This window comes from Gopherus flavomarginatus, chromosome 4, assembly GCF_025201925.1.
Source record: "Gopherus flavomarginatus isolate rGopFla2 chromosome 4, rGopFla2.mat.asm, whole genome shotgun sequence".
Lineage (NCBI taxonomy): Eukaryota > Metazoa > Chordata > Testudines > Testudinidae > Gopherus > Gopherus flavomarginatus.
In genome coordinates this window covers 85,027,494-85,047,001 of record NC_066620.1, presented here as the reverse complement: position 1 = coordinate 85,047,001, position 19,508 = coordinate 85,027,494, and the positions used below count along the sequence as shown (strand labels likewise).

Genomic DNA, 19,508 nt, shown 5'->3' with positions numbered 1-19,508 from the left:
AAGGGCAAGGCATCTCAGTTACTATCTCACAGAGGTCAATGGAGCAGCCTAAACCTCCCAGAGTGATTGTTTCAGGTTGCCTTCAGACCTGGCTAGACACCACTGCATCCTTTACATGCTGTTCAAGTTGTAAAGGTTTCCATTGCAATTATGAGGACTAGAGGGTTTCATTATTATTATTCCAGTGAAAGCTGAAATTCTGGAGAAGAGGTTGGCAACATTTTTTAAAAAAAGCACGGAGTTGCTGATCTGGTCCAGTTCCATCCCTGGGACTAGCGTTAATTAAAGAGTATGTTAAAAGAGAGCTGATGGGGTGACACAGAGGAGGGAGGCTGTAGATTGTACCTCGTAGCTCTGGAAGGAGAGGGGCACATCAGCCCAGGCTGCCAGCTGCACTTCGCTTTGGTCTCCTGGGTGCATTGATCCGGCTTTGAGCCCCAACCCCCTCCGCTATGAAGCAGTAGCAACTACTAGTGCACCTGGCTGCCCCTGATCGGCAGCGGGGAGGCATCTGCCAGGGACCGTCTGTGCAAGGGTAGTCCCGCCTGTGACGGGGGAGGGGGTTGCGCTGCTCCAGCCCATACGAGGCCCAGTCCCCCAGAAGCCCGCCGGGACAACAGTAGCTGCAGCCCCCCCATCACAGCCCCGGCGGGAGGGCAGGCAGGACGGCGCCCCGGCCCCCGGCAGGTAGAGCGAGCGAGACCACAGGTAGGTTGCAGGCAACATCCCGCCCCGCTCCACAAGGCTCCTTTGTGACGTAGATATATGTGTGTGTGTGTGCGCGAGAGGGGGAGGGAAGGAGAGAGGGAGAGACGCTGCCTCCGCGATGATTGGCCAGAGCAGGGCAGGGGCGGGCACAGAACGTCGCTGTTTGGGTTTAAACGTTCCAGCGGGAGGGGCGGGCCTAGGCGCTGTTCGCGGGGGGAGGTAGCGGCTACGCCGAGCGGGGTCTCTGGAGCGGGCTCGTGGGAGCTGCCCGGCCCGGCCCCGGCATGGTGCCCGCGCGGCCCCGCGTGAAGAGCGAGTACATGAAGCGCTTCAAGGAGCCCAAGTGGGAGTCGTGCGGCCCCTGCTACCGGGAGCTGCTGCGCTACCGCCTCAGCCGCCGCCTGCTGGAGCAGGCGCACCGGCCCTGGCTCTGGGACGGCTGGGAGCCCGACAGCAGCGGCAGCAGCGCCGGCTCCCCCTCGCCGCCCAGCACCAGCCCCCCGGCCGCGCAGCAGCAGCAGGAGGCGCCAGCGCCAGGCGCGCCCGGTCCCGGCGGCAGCAGCCGCGTTGGGGAGCCGGGAGCAGCGGGGAAGGCGAGCCCGGCGGAGCCCCCGCGTCCAGCGGGTAGGTAACAGGCGGGGCCGGGCCGTGACTGCCCGTGGGCAGGTGCTCCGTGGTATGGGGTCTGGAGAGCCAGGGTGGGAGGTCAAACCTTCCTGCTCCCCCTCTCGGGCTGCTCCTGGGCGCGTCGGGCAGTCCCTGGATTGCTGCTAGACTGTGCCGCTCTATCGGCCATGGCAGCCTCCAGCTTGCGGGTTTCTGATTAAAATCCCCCCTCGCTATCCCCGCTCTGGGCGGTGCAAGGGGAAGGCGGTTCCTGCCTTCCCTTGCTCCTGGCCTGACACATGTAAGACACGGGCCTTCCTGCTGCCCGGGGGTGGGGGAGAGGAAAATCTGCTACACTGTCCCCTCTGCGTCTCTCTTGTGCGGGGGGGTGGCCTCCAGCCCTGGTGGTCCCCGCTGTCGCTCACAGCTTTGCGCAGCAGGAGAATCATGTGATTCTTGACAGCTTGCCTGATGCCCACAACGCATCCCTGAAACTGATGAGGATCCGGGTCCCTTGTCACCCAGAGCAACAAGCGTTTTCAGTGCCCCACGCAAAAGGTGTAGGAGCAAACAAAAACCAAACAAACCCAACGCTTCTGTGAATTTGTGCCCATGAATATAGTGGTTTGGTTCCCAGAGCAGCTGCCCTGTGCAGGTCTTGTTAATTTCACCCTGCTTAAAGCTGTTGCTGGCTGAGACCTGTTGGGAGGATTGCATGTAGGCTCAGACAGATAAGGCTGCTTTGGTTATGCTCCTTTCCCATTTGGAAGGCTTTTTTCTGACCCATATTTTTCCTTGTAAGGTTTAAATTCTGCAGGAATTGACTGTGTAGGTCTCATCACTTGGCATGACAGCCAGGGCCAGCTTTAGGCCAATTCCACCAATTCCCCCAAATCGGGCCCTGCATCCAGTGAGAATCTCTTCCCTGGCTAGAGGCGCCTTTTTAATTTTTACTGGCGGCACTCCAGGTCTTTGGCGGCGCTTCGGTGGTGGGTTCTTCGCTTGCTCTAGGTCTTCAGCGGCAGGTCCTTCAGTGCCACCGAACACACCTGGAGTGAGTGAAGGACCCGCCGTGGAAGTGCTGCCGAAGACTTGGAGCACTGCCAGGTAAGTATAAGCCCCATGTGGTTTTTTACTTAGTCATCCCTGCTGGGACCCCATCAAAACTGTTCAAATTGTGCCCCGCACTTCCTAAAGCCTGCCCTGATGACAGCTTTCCTGCTTGCAGAGGGTGATACACAAATAGGTTTTTTTTTTTTTTTTAGCCCCCTGGCTCAAGCAATTTCTGTTTATTTGCAGCCTAGTAACTTCTTGTTTGCTTGGAAGCTGAAAGTCTAGCAGTTGACCTCTCCTTTCATAATTCAATACCCTTTTGTAAGATTTCACCCTAGATTTCATAATACCCTTTACCTAAAGGAGGCTAACCACAGAGCACACTACCAATTTTCCACACCTTCTTGCTGGCTTTTCCAGTTGCTTCTGAGTTCAATGGAAGGTCCTGGCCCCATTATAATTCTTAAGGAGCTTGGACCAAGCTACCTCTGTGCCTGCCGCTTGGTTCCCAACCCTCCTCCAAGACCCCTGTGTTCATCAGCTGGACGAACCCAGAGTGAGGCCACTGGTAGCTGGAGACAAAGTGTTTTAGGTGCTAGTCCGTTACTGTGGAACAGTTTGCCAAAGATCATCTCTTTCCACCTTCAGAGCTTAGTGCAGAATGCAGTGTTGAAGTTTATTCATGATAACAGAAGTGGTGATTTGGGATGGAATGGGGAAGTGCAAGTATACATGACTGTACCCTAGGCTCTAGTCCACTTGAGTCCTTTACTTTTCATTTTACCTTATTTTCAGTGCCTAGATACTACTGTGATGTATTTAGAAAACTTAATAAAATCTCTCCACATTTCCAATTTTTGGAGTTAAGTATTTTTCTTTTGAAATACAGAGTAACTATTTTGGTTTGTGAAAACAATGAGGCTTGTTATGTGGCACTGTAAATAATTGTCTATAAAAAAAACAACCTGTTTTTTCCTTTGAGTCCTATCCCTAATGAAGTATAGACAATCCTTGAGTCTAGTTTATCCTAGCGATAAGAAGACTACTAAAAACAACAGCGTGGGATGTTAAATTGCACTGTTTCATACATTTGTAGCCCAGGGAATTATATAATTCCAGGTTAAGTGAATGTCTGGCATGTTTCATAAACGCAATAACCTTGGAAATTGAAGCTCTCTGTGTACCATATAGGCAGCACCTGTGCACATCTTCCTGCTCTGCTCTCCTAATGTCTTGCCCTAGAAGTAACCTCTCCGGGGTATGCAAGTGCAGCTGATTCTCATGCTCATTCATTCCTTATCTGTCAAGACTGCCAACACCCGGGCTAGTTGTGATAACTGGCTATGTGGACCATTGCCCATTATCATTTCTTGTTACCCAGCATTGTGTAGTAACTACTTTCAGTTATCCCTGAACTGTGCTGTATTATAGTCAGTCACACAAGTGCTAAGTGTGATTTGGGCAGACACCATAGGCCCTAATCCTTGGGAGTTCCTGAGCACTTGAATCTCCCATTGCAGTGAATGGGTACCTGGCACCTGCAATACCTCAAGGTCAGACTCTGACACATGTACAGTATACTAACATAAGTAAATTAAGTAAAAATGTGAAACTCAAAATGGAGGCTGTGATGTACAAAAACTAATGATAAGCAGTCACACCATGTATATAGATTTATTAGGGCATCTATACTGTTAAGTGCTTTGTGAGGTAAAACACTTTAACCACTGAAGTTCCACGTATTCCTTTTAACACCTCTTTTCTTGCAGCACTTTTTGTAAAATGAAGGTGGTATTGAAGTACTAGGTACATTGACTGACTGTAAATCATGAATTGTCATGACCCAGGCTAGTGGAAACTGTAACTCCAGCATTTGTGGAGCATGTTTAAAGAAACAAATTGTGGCAGTATCTCTCATCCTGACTCACAGCTGCTTATGTAAATTGTTGCTATGGTGTCAGTGTATCTTTATAATTACATAAGCAGGTTTTGTGGCAAAAAGCAGCAGCAGCAAGGAAGGCTACATGCCAGTTACTGGAGTTTTGAGAGCACTGTATCTTTAGAGTATGTTTACGCAGCATGGTGGTATGTGGGGTGTGTATACCTATGTGCTGTTGTGAAATCAGGCTATGTTGACACTGCTATGTGTACCTATACATGACAGTGAAAGGCTCTGGTACGGGGAGGCAGTGAGGAAAGGCTCTGGTAGAGGGGAGTTGGCTGTAGACTTTCCTTGTGGCAAGGATGCTACTAGAGCCTTTCCCTACAGCAGGAGAGTGACAGAATATTACACTGCTAAAACTGGCAGTGTAGACAGAGAAGGCACTGGTTGGGCATGTAGAGAGCCTTGTAGGGTATGTACTGACAGTATTCAGGCATGTCTTTACTTCAGCATCTGCGCTGCTATTTATACCTGTGTTTGGGGCAAGAGGGGGCATGTAGTGTCATTGTTTGTAAGGAGGCCATTCAATTCAAGCCAGGAAGCTACAACTTCTGACATCTGTCTCTATCGAAGATATTCCATGAAGTTATTTATATAGCTACACTGGGTAGCAAATTGATAGACTGGAGGCTGGCTCTCTGGTCATTCCTCACAGATGGATTTCAGGTGATCTTGACAGACAGCTGCTCATCTTCATTGGGAGCTCTCTTGTACAGGACCCTATAGAGATCAATCCTCCCCCCCCCTTATCACTAGTGGATATCAAGAGCTGCTATGGGTTCAAGTGCCGACAGTATGTTTACATGGTCATACATATCCTTCTCCAACTGGATCAGGATTTACTGTTGCTCACTGTCCTAATGTGTAGCAGCAATAAGTACTTGGATGGACACAGTTGGTTCACATTTCAACCTGTGTAATATAGCAGTGATTCTGGTGAGCAGGGGAAACAGCAGAAACTATGCCTGGCTCCCTCTGTAGCCTCTCAGTCATGGAAAATAGCACAGTACAGCATCTCCATAATAGACTCCTACACAAGGATCCATTCTAAGTCCTCTTCTTATCAACATGTATACTTATGACCTGCCAATAAGTACATGTGGGTGACTATGTACATGATATCCAAGGGTCCCTTACCGAGGACATGAATGCTTTAGCTATTTACACTAAGGGAATCTAAGATGGTGGCAACACCTTTACACTGCCAGACCAATGAGCCCCTTCCAATCTGTGTTGAGGATTGTTCATTCCCTTTTCAGCCAGTTGTCACTCATTTAGGAGTGAATAGGACCATAGTCTAACATACCCTTCCCATCTAGAACACTTAAAGAAAAGAGCTCCTCCTGCACTGCCTTGATCCAGAGCTAGCAGGAACCTCCTGGGGAGCAGAGGCAAATGTTCTACAATAGGATAATTACTGCTCCCAAAACATCTCAGTATCTCTAGATGCTCTGCCCAATTCCCGAAACAGGAGAGAATGTGAGCTGGAGAAGGTCTTCCTCCAAGTTGATGACTCTGGATCCTAGGAGCATGCAGACTCAAAACGGCTTGCCTGGATGCATTGGCAGGCTCCAGTCAAGTTCCACAGGATGGGCAGAAATGTTGTCCCACAATACATGATGAACCAAGCCCTAGAGTGTTCATAGCTACCCTGGATGCTGAGAAACCTGGAATATGCCCCAGAAACCTCAGTGTCTGACTCTGGTGTAACTCTGGCTTGCATAGTGCAATGTAGTGCCGAAGTTGGCATACACCTTGTTAATTTGGAGCTGCATGCAGCCCCACATTAACATCTAATTTATGTTTTGGGGAGCTATATGAGCCAACATTTTGATGAGCTGCCATCACCTTAAAACTGCATGGAGGGCTTTTGACTGATGAAACCAACCTGTCACACACACAGCTGACATGGTTCCAATAGGTGCAAATAAGCAACGCACACTTCCCCCAAGATCTGCCTGCTTCCAGGGGGGGAAAAACACATATGGTTCCTGCTGACTTGTCATGACTCACTGCACAACATCCATTTGTGGCAACTGTTCATGCACTCATGAGCCTTAGCAAGAAAGTTTGAAACATAACTTTTCAAACAAATCATAGAATAGAATATAAGGGTTGGAAGGGACCTTAAGAAGTCATCTAGTCCAACCCCCTGCTCAAAGCAGGACCAATCCTAAACTGGTTCCCTAAAGGGTTGAACTCACACCCCTGGGTTTAGGAGGCCAATGCTAAATGAGATTTTAGTGTCTCTGCATAATTGCAGAATAAGGTTTTTTGGCTCTGTTTTTTTTTTAGGAAAAGTCCCTCTCCTCTGGTCATACTGTGAACGGTTATGCTGGGTATAATATACAGTAGTTCAGAACTCCTATTGGTCACTCTGTCGAAACCCTCCCCCCCATTTCATTCTTTGCTTAACGCCTATAATTTTCAAAGATCAAGGAGGAGAAAATTTATGAAGCGGTAGTATCTACACTTTCCAGCTACATCTCTTGAAAAATTTAATTACAGTTAAAAGTGCTGTGTGGGCAGCTAAATATCAGCATTTTCTTTACTTAGCTCTTCCAAGCTTTGTGACTGACATCCACCTACACACTGCAGTTATCTGATAGGGCCTTACCAGGAGATGTGCTTGTTTATCATGCAGTATACAGTTGTTGTTTTTTTTTTGTTTGTTTGAGACTCAAGACTGCAACTTTATTCATTAGGTTATTTTTGTACTAAAAATCTTGTGCTTTTTTTTTATATGGCTATTCAGATTTGTGCATTCCTCATGGCTAGCACTTCTTGTTCAAATTCAGGAATATTTCACTGCTGCAGTGACATTTATGGGTACTACTGCTTCTTCCTTCCTTGGTCTTTTTGTATAGCAGTCTTTCCCAAAGAAATAAGTCCTATTTAGGTTTCAGTGCTGGATGGTTAGTGCACATTTTAAGACTTATTGCAATAGAAAGCTGTCACACAGGCTTATGTTCATTTGGAAGGGAACCACTTAACACGAGTTGTGGAGTGCCAAATAAAGATCCCATCCACATGGCCTTTGTCAACTAACTTGAAAACTGTTTCTTTCCTTAACATGGTCTGCATCCACATTACAAGTTCTATAGAATCATAGAAACGTGGGGCTGGAAGGGATTTCAGTAATTCAGGCCAGCTCCTTGTGCTGAGGCAGGATCAAGTATACCTAGACTATTTTTGACAGATGTTTGTCTAACCTGTTCTTTTAAAAACTCCAATGACTGGTATTCCACAACTTCCTTTAGAAGACTATTCCAGTGTTTAACTTCCCTTCTAGCTACAACTATTTTCCTAATATCTAACCTAAATCTTCCTTGCTGCAGATTTAAACCCATTACTTCTTGGCCTATCTTCAATGGATGTGGAGAACAACCAATCAGTAGTTAGCATATTTTGAAGACTTAGGTCCGCACTCAGTTGTCTTTTCTCTCCAGACTAAATATGCCCAGGTTTTAAACATTTCCTCATAGGGCAAGTTTTTCTAAAGCCTTTATCGCTTTTGCTAATTGCCTCTGAGCGCTCTCTCCAATTTTTCCATATCTATTTTAGTGTGCCCCCCCCCCCCAGAACTGGACACAGCACTCCAGCGCCAAGCAGGACATCTACCTCCCATGTCTTGCATACAACACTCCTCTTAGTACATCCCAGAATATTAACCTTCTTAGCAACTGCATCACACTGACTCATTCAGATACAGGTTAGGTGGTAGTATTGCTGAAAAGTTATTCCCCATATTAAAAAAACCTGTCATAAACAGGGTTCTGGTGTGGAGGTGCTGATGGCACTGCAAAAGTCACCGATGGATATAGATTGGCATCTCAATTTTCATCCTCCTTAAAGAACCCCGTTGCCTCTTACACATATGGATGTGTCAACAGACTTGTCTTGGTTTTAAGAGTAATTTTTACTGGTGCAGGTTCCTGTGCACATAAGGCCTGTGCTGGAGAATTATCCAAATGCTATATAGCTGTAGCATGACCAATCCAGAGTCAAGTGCCTTAAAGAGGGGTTGGTCTGATGATAGTGCTGTGCTGGAGAAGAGGCAGGAAAGAATGACTGCTGTTGACTGTGGAATTGCTCTTTACAGACTCTTCATCCTGTACTTGATGTGTGTGGAGGATATTCTTTCTTTCACCACTACCTTCTTGTAGCCTTCCATGCTGCCCTTTTGTTTCTGAAGCTTTGCAGGCAAGTGTATTACTGAATTTGTTTCTTCTTTTTGTAATGTTCTTAAACTTCCCCTTCTCCTGTTGACTTCCATAGTCCACTAGCTATTCCAACCTTGAGCTAGATGAATTTCCCCCATTCCATATGGCGTTTAAAGGTGCTAAGAATTAGAAATAATGTGACACCCTCTCGGTTTGCATATACTATCCCACTTCCCAAGCAGTTCATCTCTATTGGCTACATAGTTTGTATTCTCAGTTTCTGCAGTGGGCAGATGTCATCTTTGAACAAGCTGGCAAGCTGTGGCGACAACCTATGGCCAAAACCACAAAACCTAAAAATAATTTTGACTATTTCCTCTTACATGACTGTCTTTTCCTGTGCTAGCTAAGTACCCAAACTGTGCTAAAGTTTACATGCTCAGTGAAATCTTAAGCTTGCTTGTGCAAGTTGGGTCCAATAGGAGCTCTGTCTAAAGTATGGGTATCTCTTTACCTTCAACCATACACACTTTAAAACTACAAACTGAAACACTTCATTAAATGTTCCACTCAATTTTTTTATTGGCTTGCTCTCACCTCCTGATTGTGGGTATGTCTCTATGTGGATCGTGTTGGCATCTGGAGAAAGGGAGCAGAAGGTGAGCTCTGTCTGCTCTACAAGGCAAACCTGGCATGAGTTAATGAGTCTTGGGATGGAGGATGCATGTGGTGCTGCCCACCAAGTGCCATTGTGGGGTTTAAAACTGGATGCTTGGGAGTAGGGGGTTAGCCTTGCATTTGGGCACAGAGGCCACTAACAGGATGTACTTTGATTTACACTGTGATTGCTGTGTTCATAACAGAAAGATGGCTTTTATTTAAAGTAGAACTTGCAGAATAGTCTATTCTGAGGTCCTTCCATCATCTCTTGTGTCCTGATATTTTTGTCATTAACTCTTGTAAAACCATTTGGATTTTACTGTAAATTTCAAAGAAAAAATTCTCCTATGCATATTTGTTACATTTTTGCCCATGTAGACCAGTAACAACTCGGGGCAGGGAGATCTGTCACATGCGCGCACACACACACTATAACATAAATCTTTTTTTTGCATTTTCTGGTATAGAAACAGTTTTGTTTTACAAGAAAGAGGGACGCTTGGCATTTGAGCAAACTTTCTAACAGTTAATTGATCTCTGTACTGAGAGCCAGGGGTCTGTGTCATAGATAGAACCTTGAAAGATTCTTCTTGAATGCATGTGGAACACTCCTTGGAACTGTGCTGAACAGGCTGGGGAAAAATCCTCTTGTCGACTCAGGACAAGTAGAAATGCAGTTTGGTAAAGTGTCACTTTCCCTTCCCACTGTGCATGGTCAACAGGTGGTGCTGCAGGCAGGCTGACTAACATCAGGGACAACAGCAATGAGTTGCTAGTCTGAGTGGGGAATGGGGATGTCTGGAAAGGCTGAGAGGAAGTGGAGCACAATAAACAGCTGTGGGGGTGGAAGAGTGATGCAAATACTAGAGCAGAGCTGCCAGTTAGAGTGGAGTATGATGGATAGTAGCTGATGTCAAAAGCAATGTCTTGGGAGCAGTGCACACAGTTGAGCATGCTGGAGGCTGGGGCTCAGTTTGAATGTAAGTGATCTGATGGAGGCAGGGGAGAATGAGCATAGGCTTTCTAACTAAGCTCAGGTAATCTGAAGGCAAGCAATAGTCTAACCTTTTTCTTGCAAAGGCAGCGTGTGAAATAAAACTTGATTTTTAGGAGCAAGATGGCTTCTCCAGTCCTGCAGTGCTGGACAGTTGAATTTGGTGGCCATTCTTTCACTTGCATATTAAGTACACTAGTGTAAAACAACTCACTTAAAAGAACATCAGCAAAAAGAAAACAAACCCTCAAATACCTGTTTATAAATCTACATATTGTGTGTTGGCTTTTGGTGTTTTGAAAGGAATCTGCAGAGCAGTATTAAAGGCTCTGGGCCAAGCATGGCACAGTGTGTAAGTGGGGCCACTTAAACATAAGGCTATTTTGAGAAGTGTGATTTCCCATGAAAATATCAGCAGGATACAGTTGGCAAAAATGTGTGTAATCAGGAAGCATGAAAGCTTTCACATAAGGAAGCCTAAATTCAAAGACCCTTTTGTAAGGGTAGGCACTCCTACAGCATGAGGTCATATTTCACATACTCTACCAGGCACACTGAAGATAATGACCGAGTTTAAATGCCTATGTCAACATATTTGTTGGCTATGTAGAAAAAGTTGCAAGATGATGGCCCCTCATGGTACTCAGTCTGTCTATTCTAGCAAGTGCTCCTAGGTGGCTTTGGTCACACCCTTATATTGAGTGCACTTGTTTTAAGTATTTGATATTCTGTAGTTTTGGACATCAAGTGACTAGCATGCTCCATTTGCCAGTCTGACACTAACAAGGGGAAGATCACTTGTATAAATGAGACTTAATGGGGGTGTATCTGCAGTCATGCAACTGGGGGCTGTTCCTCTTCTCTATCTTTCAATACCACTTTAGGAAGAAAAATTTTAACTGTTGTTCAGGCACATATATGTATGCGGTCTTTGTTGCTAAATGTTTTAAAGCTGAACTGATTTCTTATTTTTCCTTTAGAGAAAGAAACAGAGGGAGACGACCAAGAGAAAGTTGCAGAACAGGCATTGGTGAAAGAAACTGACAAATCAACCACCCGTACAGGACAACAACCAAGTCGAAGTGCCTTGTCCAGTCGGAATGATCGAAGATCAGCTAAAAGTCCTCAAAGGACAGATGCAGCAAAGGAGCATAAACATCCATTTGCTTTATATGGCTGGGGAGAAAAACGTACAGATACAGGGAGCCAGAAAACTCACAATGTCTGTGCTTCTGCTTCAGTGCATGAAGTAAGCAAACATTCAAATATAAATATAAAATTGTTTTTTACAGTTTAATCTCTCCCCATCTATAGGGAAAAGAATAATACTGATTATTTATAAATAAAATTCACTACCCTATTAACCCCTCTTAACCTGCATCCAGGACTTTTGGGGCATTAATGTCTTGTAAAGTTTTCCTAGCTTAGTCCTGCCATGCTATTTTGTCACTCTGTATCAGTCAGAAGGAATGACACTTTGGGAGGAGTGGACTAGGAGGCATTAGGTTTGAAATACCTAAATTCTCTAGAGCTCCAGGCCTGAATCCTGCAGGACTCACTTGGCCTTAACTTTTCCAAGTTTAGGAAAATTGAGTTCCATGTAGTGTGTGCGCTTTCACTTAAACAGTAGTTGTCTGCCCTATGCACACGAAGCTCAGGCTTCCACAGCAAAAATCAGCCACTTCCTAAAAATTGTTGGGTGCCCACTTTGACACCCTGCAAGCCTGATTTTCATGTAGTGCTAAGTACCTGCCCTCTGAAACTCAGGCTGTTGAGATGACAAACTGGACATCTAAAACATAGGCACCTAAATTAACCGATCACTTTTGGAAAATCTTGCCATAAATACATCAGAATGGCTCCTCTAATAGATGCCTTTCCTTTCATTGGCTTTCACCCTTTGCCCCAGTGTATAAATGCATATGCTCTTTATAAATGTTCAATTCAAACTCAAAGGTTGAAGTCATACCAGTGGTTTGAGTGCATGGTACCTTTCAAGAACATTAATTTCAAAAAACTCCAGGAAATTCAGTTAAGGTTGCACACCTCCTTCAAACGAGGAATGCAACCTACCTTAATTCTACCCTGAAGAAAATCAAATTCACAATCAAGCCGTTATTTCAGTGATGACCGCAAGAACTAAAATGCCTTGGTCTCAACTGTAGTGGTTTTGTCACTTTATAAATTATGTAGTGTATGACAAACTTCTTCCTAGTCAAATAGTATAGTGAATGCACATCCCTCCTCTCCCCTCCCCTCTTCATTAAGGGCCTGCTCCTGTGAGATGCTGAAGATTGGGTCCTGTTATCTATGTAGATGCCAATTATCTGACTGTCATTAGACATGGTTATGTGTCATTATAGAGCTTGGGTGGGGATTTTGGGGTAGAGAGAGCAACTGCTTATGAAGAATCAAAATCTCCTGTCTGAAGACTCCAAATGAACTTTGACCAATACTTTGTTCCCATCACTAATTTTTCAAGCACACCGATTACTCTATAGCTTCAACTGTAAGAAAACCAGTGACTACGTTTATAGCTGGTTTTGGTTGGATCTAACAATACTGCTTTAGTTCTCACACAACTGAGTCTGTCTACATAGCTCCCTAGTGCAGACACAGCCTATGCTGACAAGAGTTTTTCTGCTGGTGTAGGAACACCCCCACCCAAATGATAGCTATGCCAACAAACACTCCTTTGTCAGTACAGCTGTGTCTATACCAGGGCTTTTGTCTGCCTAGCTGGCCAATCAGGGGTCTGGTTTTTTCACAGCCCTAATATAGATGTGCAGATAGACATTTAAAATGTCGACTAAAGCCATGCCCCATATTTCTAAACTGCCAATTTCTTTCAAAAGGTTCGAGACTAAATGACTCCTTGGTGCAGCCTCTGATTAATGCATAGTTCTTTGTCTTATTTCAGCGCTACTGGAAAAAAAGTGGATGAAATAAATGTACCCTCAGGGTCTGAACTCCATGAAAGAAAGTCTATCAGAATTGGGCAGTTAGCAGCAAGTGTCCCAAAGCAGGCAGACAGGTAGACGAGCTCAAGCCTAGAAATGACATAAGTGGTTCAGCTATCGATGAGTGAATTCCTTTGTATCTATCCCTTGGAAGCTGAGTAATGTTATGAAGTTGTAAATGTTGAGCCTGATAGTGTTGGTAGCTAGTAAAATGTTATGTCTGAATAACAACTCATTACTCCAAAATGGTGAAAGTTCTGACTGTTGTAACACACTATCTTACAGAATGGCTGACCTTGACCTTGTTTGGGCCTCAGTTTTACCTTTTGTCACTGTCACCCTATGTGTACTGGATGCTGCTGACAGAGGCGGTACTGCAGTGCTACACAGCAGCATGCATTTGCCATTGCACTGTAGCAGAGATGGTTATCAGTCGTTCTGTATCGTCTGCTGCTGTCATGGGTGCTCCTGGCTGACCTTCACTGAGGTCAGCCGGGGGCACAAAGACAAAAATGGGAATGACCCCCCAAATCAATTCCTCCTTTATGGTTTATCTAAAAATAGTTAGTCCTGCCTAGAATATGGGGCAAGTGTACTAGAGAACCAGAGAGCACAGCCACTCCGTGTCAGATCCTGCAGAAATGATGAGCTGCATGCCATTCACGGGGGGGTTCCCCTGCAACAACCCCACCCATTGATTCCCTTCTCCCACAACCTTTCTGGGCTACTGTGGCAGTGTCCCCCATTTGTGTGATGAAGTAATAAAGAATGCAGGAATAAGAAACACTGACTTTTTAGTGAGATAAAATGAGGGGGAGGCAGCTTCCAGCTGCTATGATAGTCCAGGCAGTACAGAATCTTTTCTTCAGATGTGAAAGGGGGGGGCTGATGGAGCTCAGCCCCCAGTTACTAGGATGAGGATGGTTACCAGCTGTTCTGTACCATCTACTGGGAGTGACTGGGAGTCATTCCTATTTTTACCCAGATGCCCCCAGCCAACCTCACCTGAGGCCAGCCAGGAGCACTCACGGGCTGATGACGATGGATAGCAGTCATATTGTAGTGTTTGCCACTGGGGAGGGGAGAGGATGCTGCTATTCATTGCCGCAGCACCGCGTCTACCAGCAGCATGCAGTAGACATAGGGTGACATATAAAGTCAAGAAATGATTTTATTCCCTTTTCTTTCACGGGGGGGGGGGGGGGAGGTAAATTGGCGATATATACTGTGAAACACCCTGGACAATGTGTTTGACCCTACAGGCATTGGGCGCTTAGCCAAGAATGCAGATGCTTTTCGGAGACTGCGGGGACTGTGGGATAGCTGGAGTCCTCAGTACCTCCTCCCTCCGTTCATGAGCGTCCATTTGATTCTTTGGCTTCCGTTACGCTTGTCACACAGCACTATGCTGTGGCCTCTGTCTATCGTAGCCTGGAGATTTTTTCAAATGCTTTTTCATTTCGTCTTCTGTAATGGAGCTGTGATAGAACAGATTTGTCTCCCTATACAGCGATCAGATCCAGTATCTCCCGTACAGCCCATGCTGGAGTGCTTTTTGGATTTGGGACTGCATCGCCACCCATGCTGATCAGAACTCCATGCTGGGCAAACAGGAAATGAAATTCAAAAGTTCGTGGGGCTTTTCCTGTTTACCTGGCCGGTGCATCCGAGTTCGGATTGCTGTCCAGCGCAATCACAATGGTGCACTGTGGGATACCGCCCGGAGGCCAATACCGTCGATTTGCAGCCACACTAACCCTAATCCGATATGGTAATACTAATTTCAGCGCTACTCCTCTCGTTGAGGAGGAGTACAGAAACCGGTTTAAAGAGCCCTTTATATCGATATAAAGGGCCTCGTTGTGTGAATGGGTGTAGCGTTAAATCGGTTTAACGCTGCTAAAATCGGTATAAACGCATAGTGTAGACCAGGCCATAGTCTTGTCATTGGAATATGTCAAGGCCTGATGTTCCATGACAGTGGACCAAGGGTATGGTTATGCTGCATAGCAAACCTGGGTTTGTGGGACCCATTCTTTCCAAGCTCTCATGCAAATGTCCACACTGCATTGCTGTATGAGTCTCACAAGCATGCCAATGCATCCTCACTGCACTACGCAGACCAGAGTTACACCAGAGTCAGACATTGAGATTTCTGGGGCATATTCCAGGTTTCTCAGCACCCTGGGTAGCTATGGACACTCTAGAGCTTAGTTCATCATGTATCGTGGGAGAACACTTCTGCCCATCCTGTGGAACTTGACTGGAGCCTGCCAGTGCATCCAGGCAAGCCATTTGAGTCTGCAAGCTCCGAGCATCCAGAGTCATCAATTGGATCCATCACTGGAGGAAGACCTCCAGCTCACATTCTCCTATTTTGGGAATTGGGTAAAGCATCTGAGATACTGATGGCTGTTTTGGCAGCAGTAATTATCCTATTGACAATATCTCTTGGCAGGGGGTCACAGCCATGGCAGCTGCAACCTGACTGAAGCTGCTCATGCCTATTGTCGTAGTTGCAGGTTCTCCATATGTAGGCTGATCCTTCTGGAGCAGGACCAGAAGCATGGATTGGTGGGATCACATCATGCAGGCCTGGGATGACTAGCAGTGGTTCCAGAACACTCTTAATGAAGAAGCAGATATTTCGGAAGGCTTATGCCCAAACATCTGCAAGTGGGTAGTGGTTTGTGCAGCTGCATAATTGCTCTGCATATAGGGCCTTTATGTGCAGTGTGACTGTTTCCTCATCCCTCACAGTCATGTTGCCTTTTAGTTATGTGTAACTATTGGCCACTTAGGTCTGCTGGGATATGGTATCACTTTGTTCTCGAATACATGTATTCCAGAAGCATTATTCCAGCAGGTTTTTTGGGATGCGGGGAAGGCTGTGACCAATGCCACTGAAAATAGGTGCAAACATGTATTGCGTAGCAGCCTGCATGAGCCCTCCCAATCAACTCTTTGGAAGTCCACATAGTAATCATTCTTAATACAGAAAGACTTGCTTGTTTTTTCCTCTCTATAGCATGTTCCTTAGTCTATCCTGTAGAATGTAGAACCTTATTAGGCTAATCTTGGGCTAAGCATGGATGCTGGCCAAATTATGGAGATGCTGGTTGTGAATCTGTAGTTAAGGTTGAGTTCTGTCTTCCTCTTACACTGAGATTCTAGCTTTGCTTTATGAAAAATGCAGTATATCCTCTCTGAACCTAGAGCACTTTAGATTATACCATGATATTCTTTTAAAATTTTAAAACTCAAGCTAACAGTGGGTCCTAAGAAAGCTTTGCTGTAGTCTTTCTTCTTTCCTGAATGATGATGATAGGAATGGAATAACACTCAACTTTCCATATAGTTAAAGCATCTGGAGATCTTGTGCATAATTACATTTGAAAAAATTAGGTTGTAATTAAGATACATTAATTAATGTATCTAACTTGTGATTCTACAGGGTCAGTTCAACAGCTCAGAGGACTCTGAAGTGGGGCTGTTCACACTGGCTGCAATTCAAGCCAACCATCAGCTTTGCTCTACAGCTTACTTGCATGCAACCATTCTATTGACTGCTTAGTATGAGGAAGACTTGACACATCCTCCTTCAAGGTTCTCCAACTGCCTGCTAGCTTAGGTGTCAGTGCTTGAAAGGTTCCCTATGGCTCTGAGCACTGTTGGGATAATTGTGGAAGGAATGCAGGCTCAGATGTTGGGACTTGGGGGCTGGCTTCCATTTCTTTTACTTACTTTTTTTTTGGTCTCCAAACACTGCCCTTTAAACCAATATGTCAGTTGCAAAGTAATTAATTTTGTGTAAGTACAGTATGCTTTGAATGTTAAGGACTGCTGTGGCGTACTGGTGAATCTGTCCTTAAGTTAAAATAAAAATAAGCTTGTTAATTCATTTTCAAATCAATAGAAATCTTATAATTGCATTCTTTTGGGTTTTGGTGTTCATGTATGAATTTTTTAACTTTTAAAAACCAAAAATTCCAAGAAGGAAAAATTACAGTTGTGTACATCTCTAACTTAATTCCATTTTAAGGGTAAGATAAATTAGAGGGATGTTGTTGTAATTTTTAAAATTCACAGTTAGGGTTACACTTGACAGATTCAAACATGTTAAGATATGGGGATTGGTCCTGCTTTGAGCAGGGGGCTGGACTAGATGATCTCTTGAGGTCCCTTCCAACTCTAATAATCTATGATTCTAAGATATAGAAATGCAAACTCAAGACTCGCAAGCAACTTCAACTCTACCTTGGAGTGAAATCATGAAGGGAGGAAAAACAGTGGGGGCAGAAATACTAAATGTTTGTAAAGTTCAATTTCATCTAATCTGAGACCACAAACACTAACATGCCTCTCTTGTGATTAGTGGCACCAAGATGTATACCCCAGGGTGTTCTAAAATCTCTTTGGAATCCTATAGTCGTAGAATCAAATTGTTCCCTTTGACTGGGGGAATGAAGGTCAAGGGTCAATTTTTAAATAACCTTTGTTTTCTTGAATAAAAATTAGACTTCTTACTCTTTCCACAAAATTGACTGTAATTCTAAATTCTTGATAGATTCATGAATCTGCACTACGAGCAAAGAACAGAAGGCAAGTGGAGAAAAGGAAATTGTCTCAAAAGCGAGTGCGCTCTGCAGATGTGGATCGGACCTGGAGAGTAAAGCCTTCCCTGCCAGATAATCCCTGGATGACTGAGTACATGAGATGCTACTCAGCAAGAGCTCGGTGAATCAAAAGTTGCTTGGACATATTTCTAAATTTAAAATATTTATATTAGATCAGGACATTGGTGCGAACTACTTATGCAAGGTTTTTATAGGGGGTTTCCAGCAGTCTGTTATAATCATTTGTATTTTGGCTACCTACCTCATCAGTAGAGCGTAGAGCTGGAGCCATAACATTTGAAGATGTTTTTAAATATAGTTCCTTAAATTTTTAAATATTTCTCCTTTTCTGAAGTCTTTAAGAGGCATTTCAATGGATCTTTTGAGATGATTTCAAAATACTGAAAGTCTAAACTTTTACAAAATCTTTGTGAAATGAACCAATTCTAAAAAACTTTCAACTGCCCCCTTAAAAAAAAAAAAAAAGTGTGTGGGGGGGGCTTAACTCAAATCATGTGATCATGGTGGTGTTGGAAACCTTTCCCAGAGTGTGGTGTATGTGCTATTGCATTATTTAAAATACTTGATTCAACACCTTCAAAATATCAAGTAGATTACAATATCCAACCTGGAAGCAAGTGGCTCTGGTACACAATCTGAGACACAATGAATACTGGCCTGATGAAGACAGCTGTTAAGTGTTGTCTGCTATATATTAGACTTTTTTTTTTTTAAAAACTTTGGTAATATTTCTCTAAACTTTCAGTAATTAGTGAATCATGCAGATATTCTTCAACTGAGTTTCATTGCTGTTTTAGAATGTCAGTGGAATAGATTAATATGATTCAGTTGTGGCAAATTATTTTCCAAGTGAGAAGTCCACAGGATTAATTTGCAATTACTGTGACTATTACACCAAATGACTGATGTAGACAATCATTATTTGATGGCTGTTGGTCAATAGACAATTGCTTGCTGTACTGCTCTTGACCTGACAACATCATACTGAGTTGGTAAAAACACCCGTTTTGTGCTTAATCATTTTGATACCAGCCTCTCAATGAAGACTGTATATATATTTCAAAATGTACTTTGACCAGACACCAGCTGATTCATTAGTGAAGTCTTGTTTGTTTTTAATGTTTGTAGCTGGAGAGTGGGGAGAGTGTATTTCACTGGTATGCATTCCATTTGGTTTAGTATGGTTAATAATACTTAAGTTTTAAATTTGTAGAACAGTTTTTTGATAAACATTTGCAAATGAAGTTTTCGTGGCCATATCTGTCCTGGAGGCATGTTCATAACTTTCTGCCAAGGGGAAAGAAAATAAACCCCTTAGTAACTGGAGACTAATGAAATCTGTGGCTATTTTCACTTGGTTGGCTGTTTTCTGTACAACGTAGGACTGCCAGTAATTGATGGATCCTCAATTTGTTTCTTTACTCAGTTGTTCTAAATGTAATTTTAGTTTTGTAGTAAACATGAGCTTAAAGATCCTTGCAGTAGCTGTGCGCTTTTTGAGATCTCTTTGAAGTGCGGTGGTGGTGGTGGTGGTGTAATAGTTCTGAGGTTCATTCTTTTACAGGCTGCTTTGGGATCACTGACCTCTTTTGACATAGCTTGATCACACTTAACATTTCAGACTCTCTCTTTTAAACAAAACTTTTAAAATCTGAGAAATGTTATGCCCCTATTATTGGAAGTATAGTAACAGTGTGTTTAATGCATTTGACCAGTCTGCTTCATTTCACTACAGTGAAGTGCAGAAAATAAAGTAACAGCAATAAGTAAACTAGAATCCAAAAA

General features: G+C 44.1%; 1 protein-coding gene across 1 annotated transcript; it reads left to right on the top strand.

Moving 5' to 3' along the window:
* The first annotated feature begins 909 nt into the window (after positions 1–909).
* CCSAP (centriole, cilia and spindle associated protein) lies at positions 910–19,354 on the top strand. The gene is made up of 3 exons (XM_050949184.1): positions 910–1,332; positions 11,107–11,375; positions 17,654–19,354. The coding sequence occupies exons 1-3, from the start codon at positions 993–995 to the stop codon at positions 17,825–17,827; spliced, it is 783 nt and encodes a 260-aa protein (XP_050805141.1). The 5' UTR covers positions 910–992; the 3' UTR covers positions 17,828–19,354.
* Positions 19,355–19,508: the final 154 nt, after the last annotated feature.

Excerpts from the sequence above, each read along its gene's own strand:
- CCSAP (XM_050949184.1), top strand. The coding sequence starts at position 993 with ATGGTGCCCGCGCGGCCCCGCGTGAAGAGCGAGTACATGAAGCGCTTC. Across the intron at positions 1,333-11,106 it reads GGAGCCCCCGCGTCCAGCGG|AGAAAGAAACAGAGGGAGAC; the intron begins GTAGGTAACAGG and ends TTTTTCCTTTAG. Across the intron at positions 11,376-17,653 it reads CTTCTGCTTCAGTGCATGAA|ATTCATGAATCTGCACTACG; the intron begins GTAAGCAAACAT and ends AATTCTTGATAG.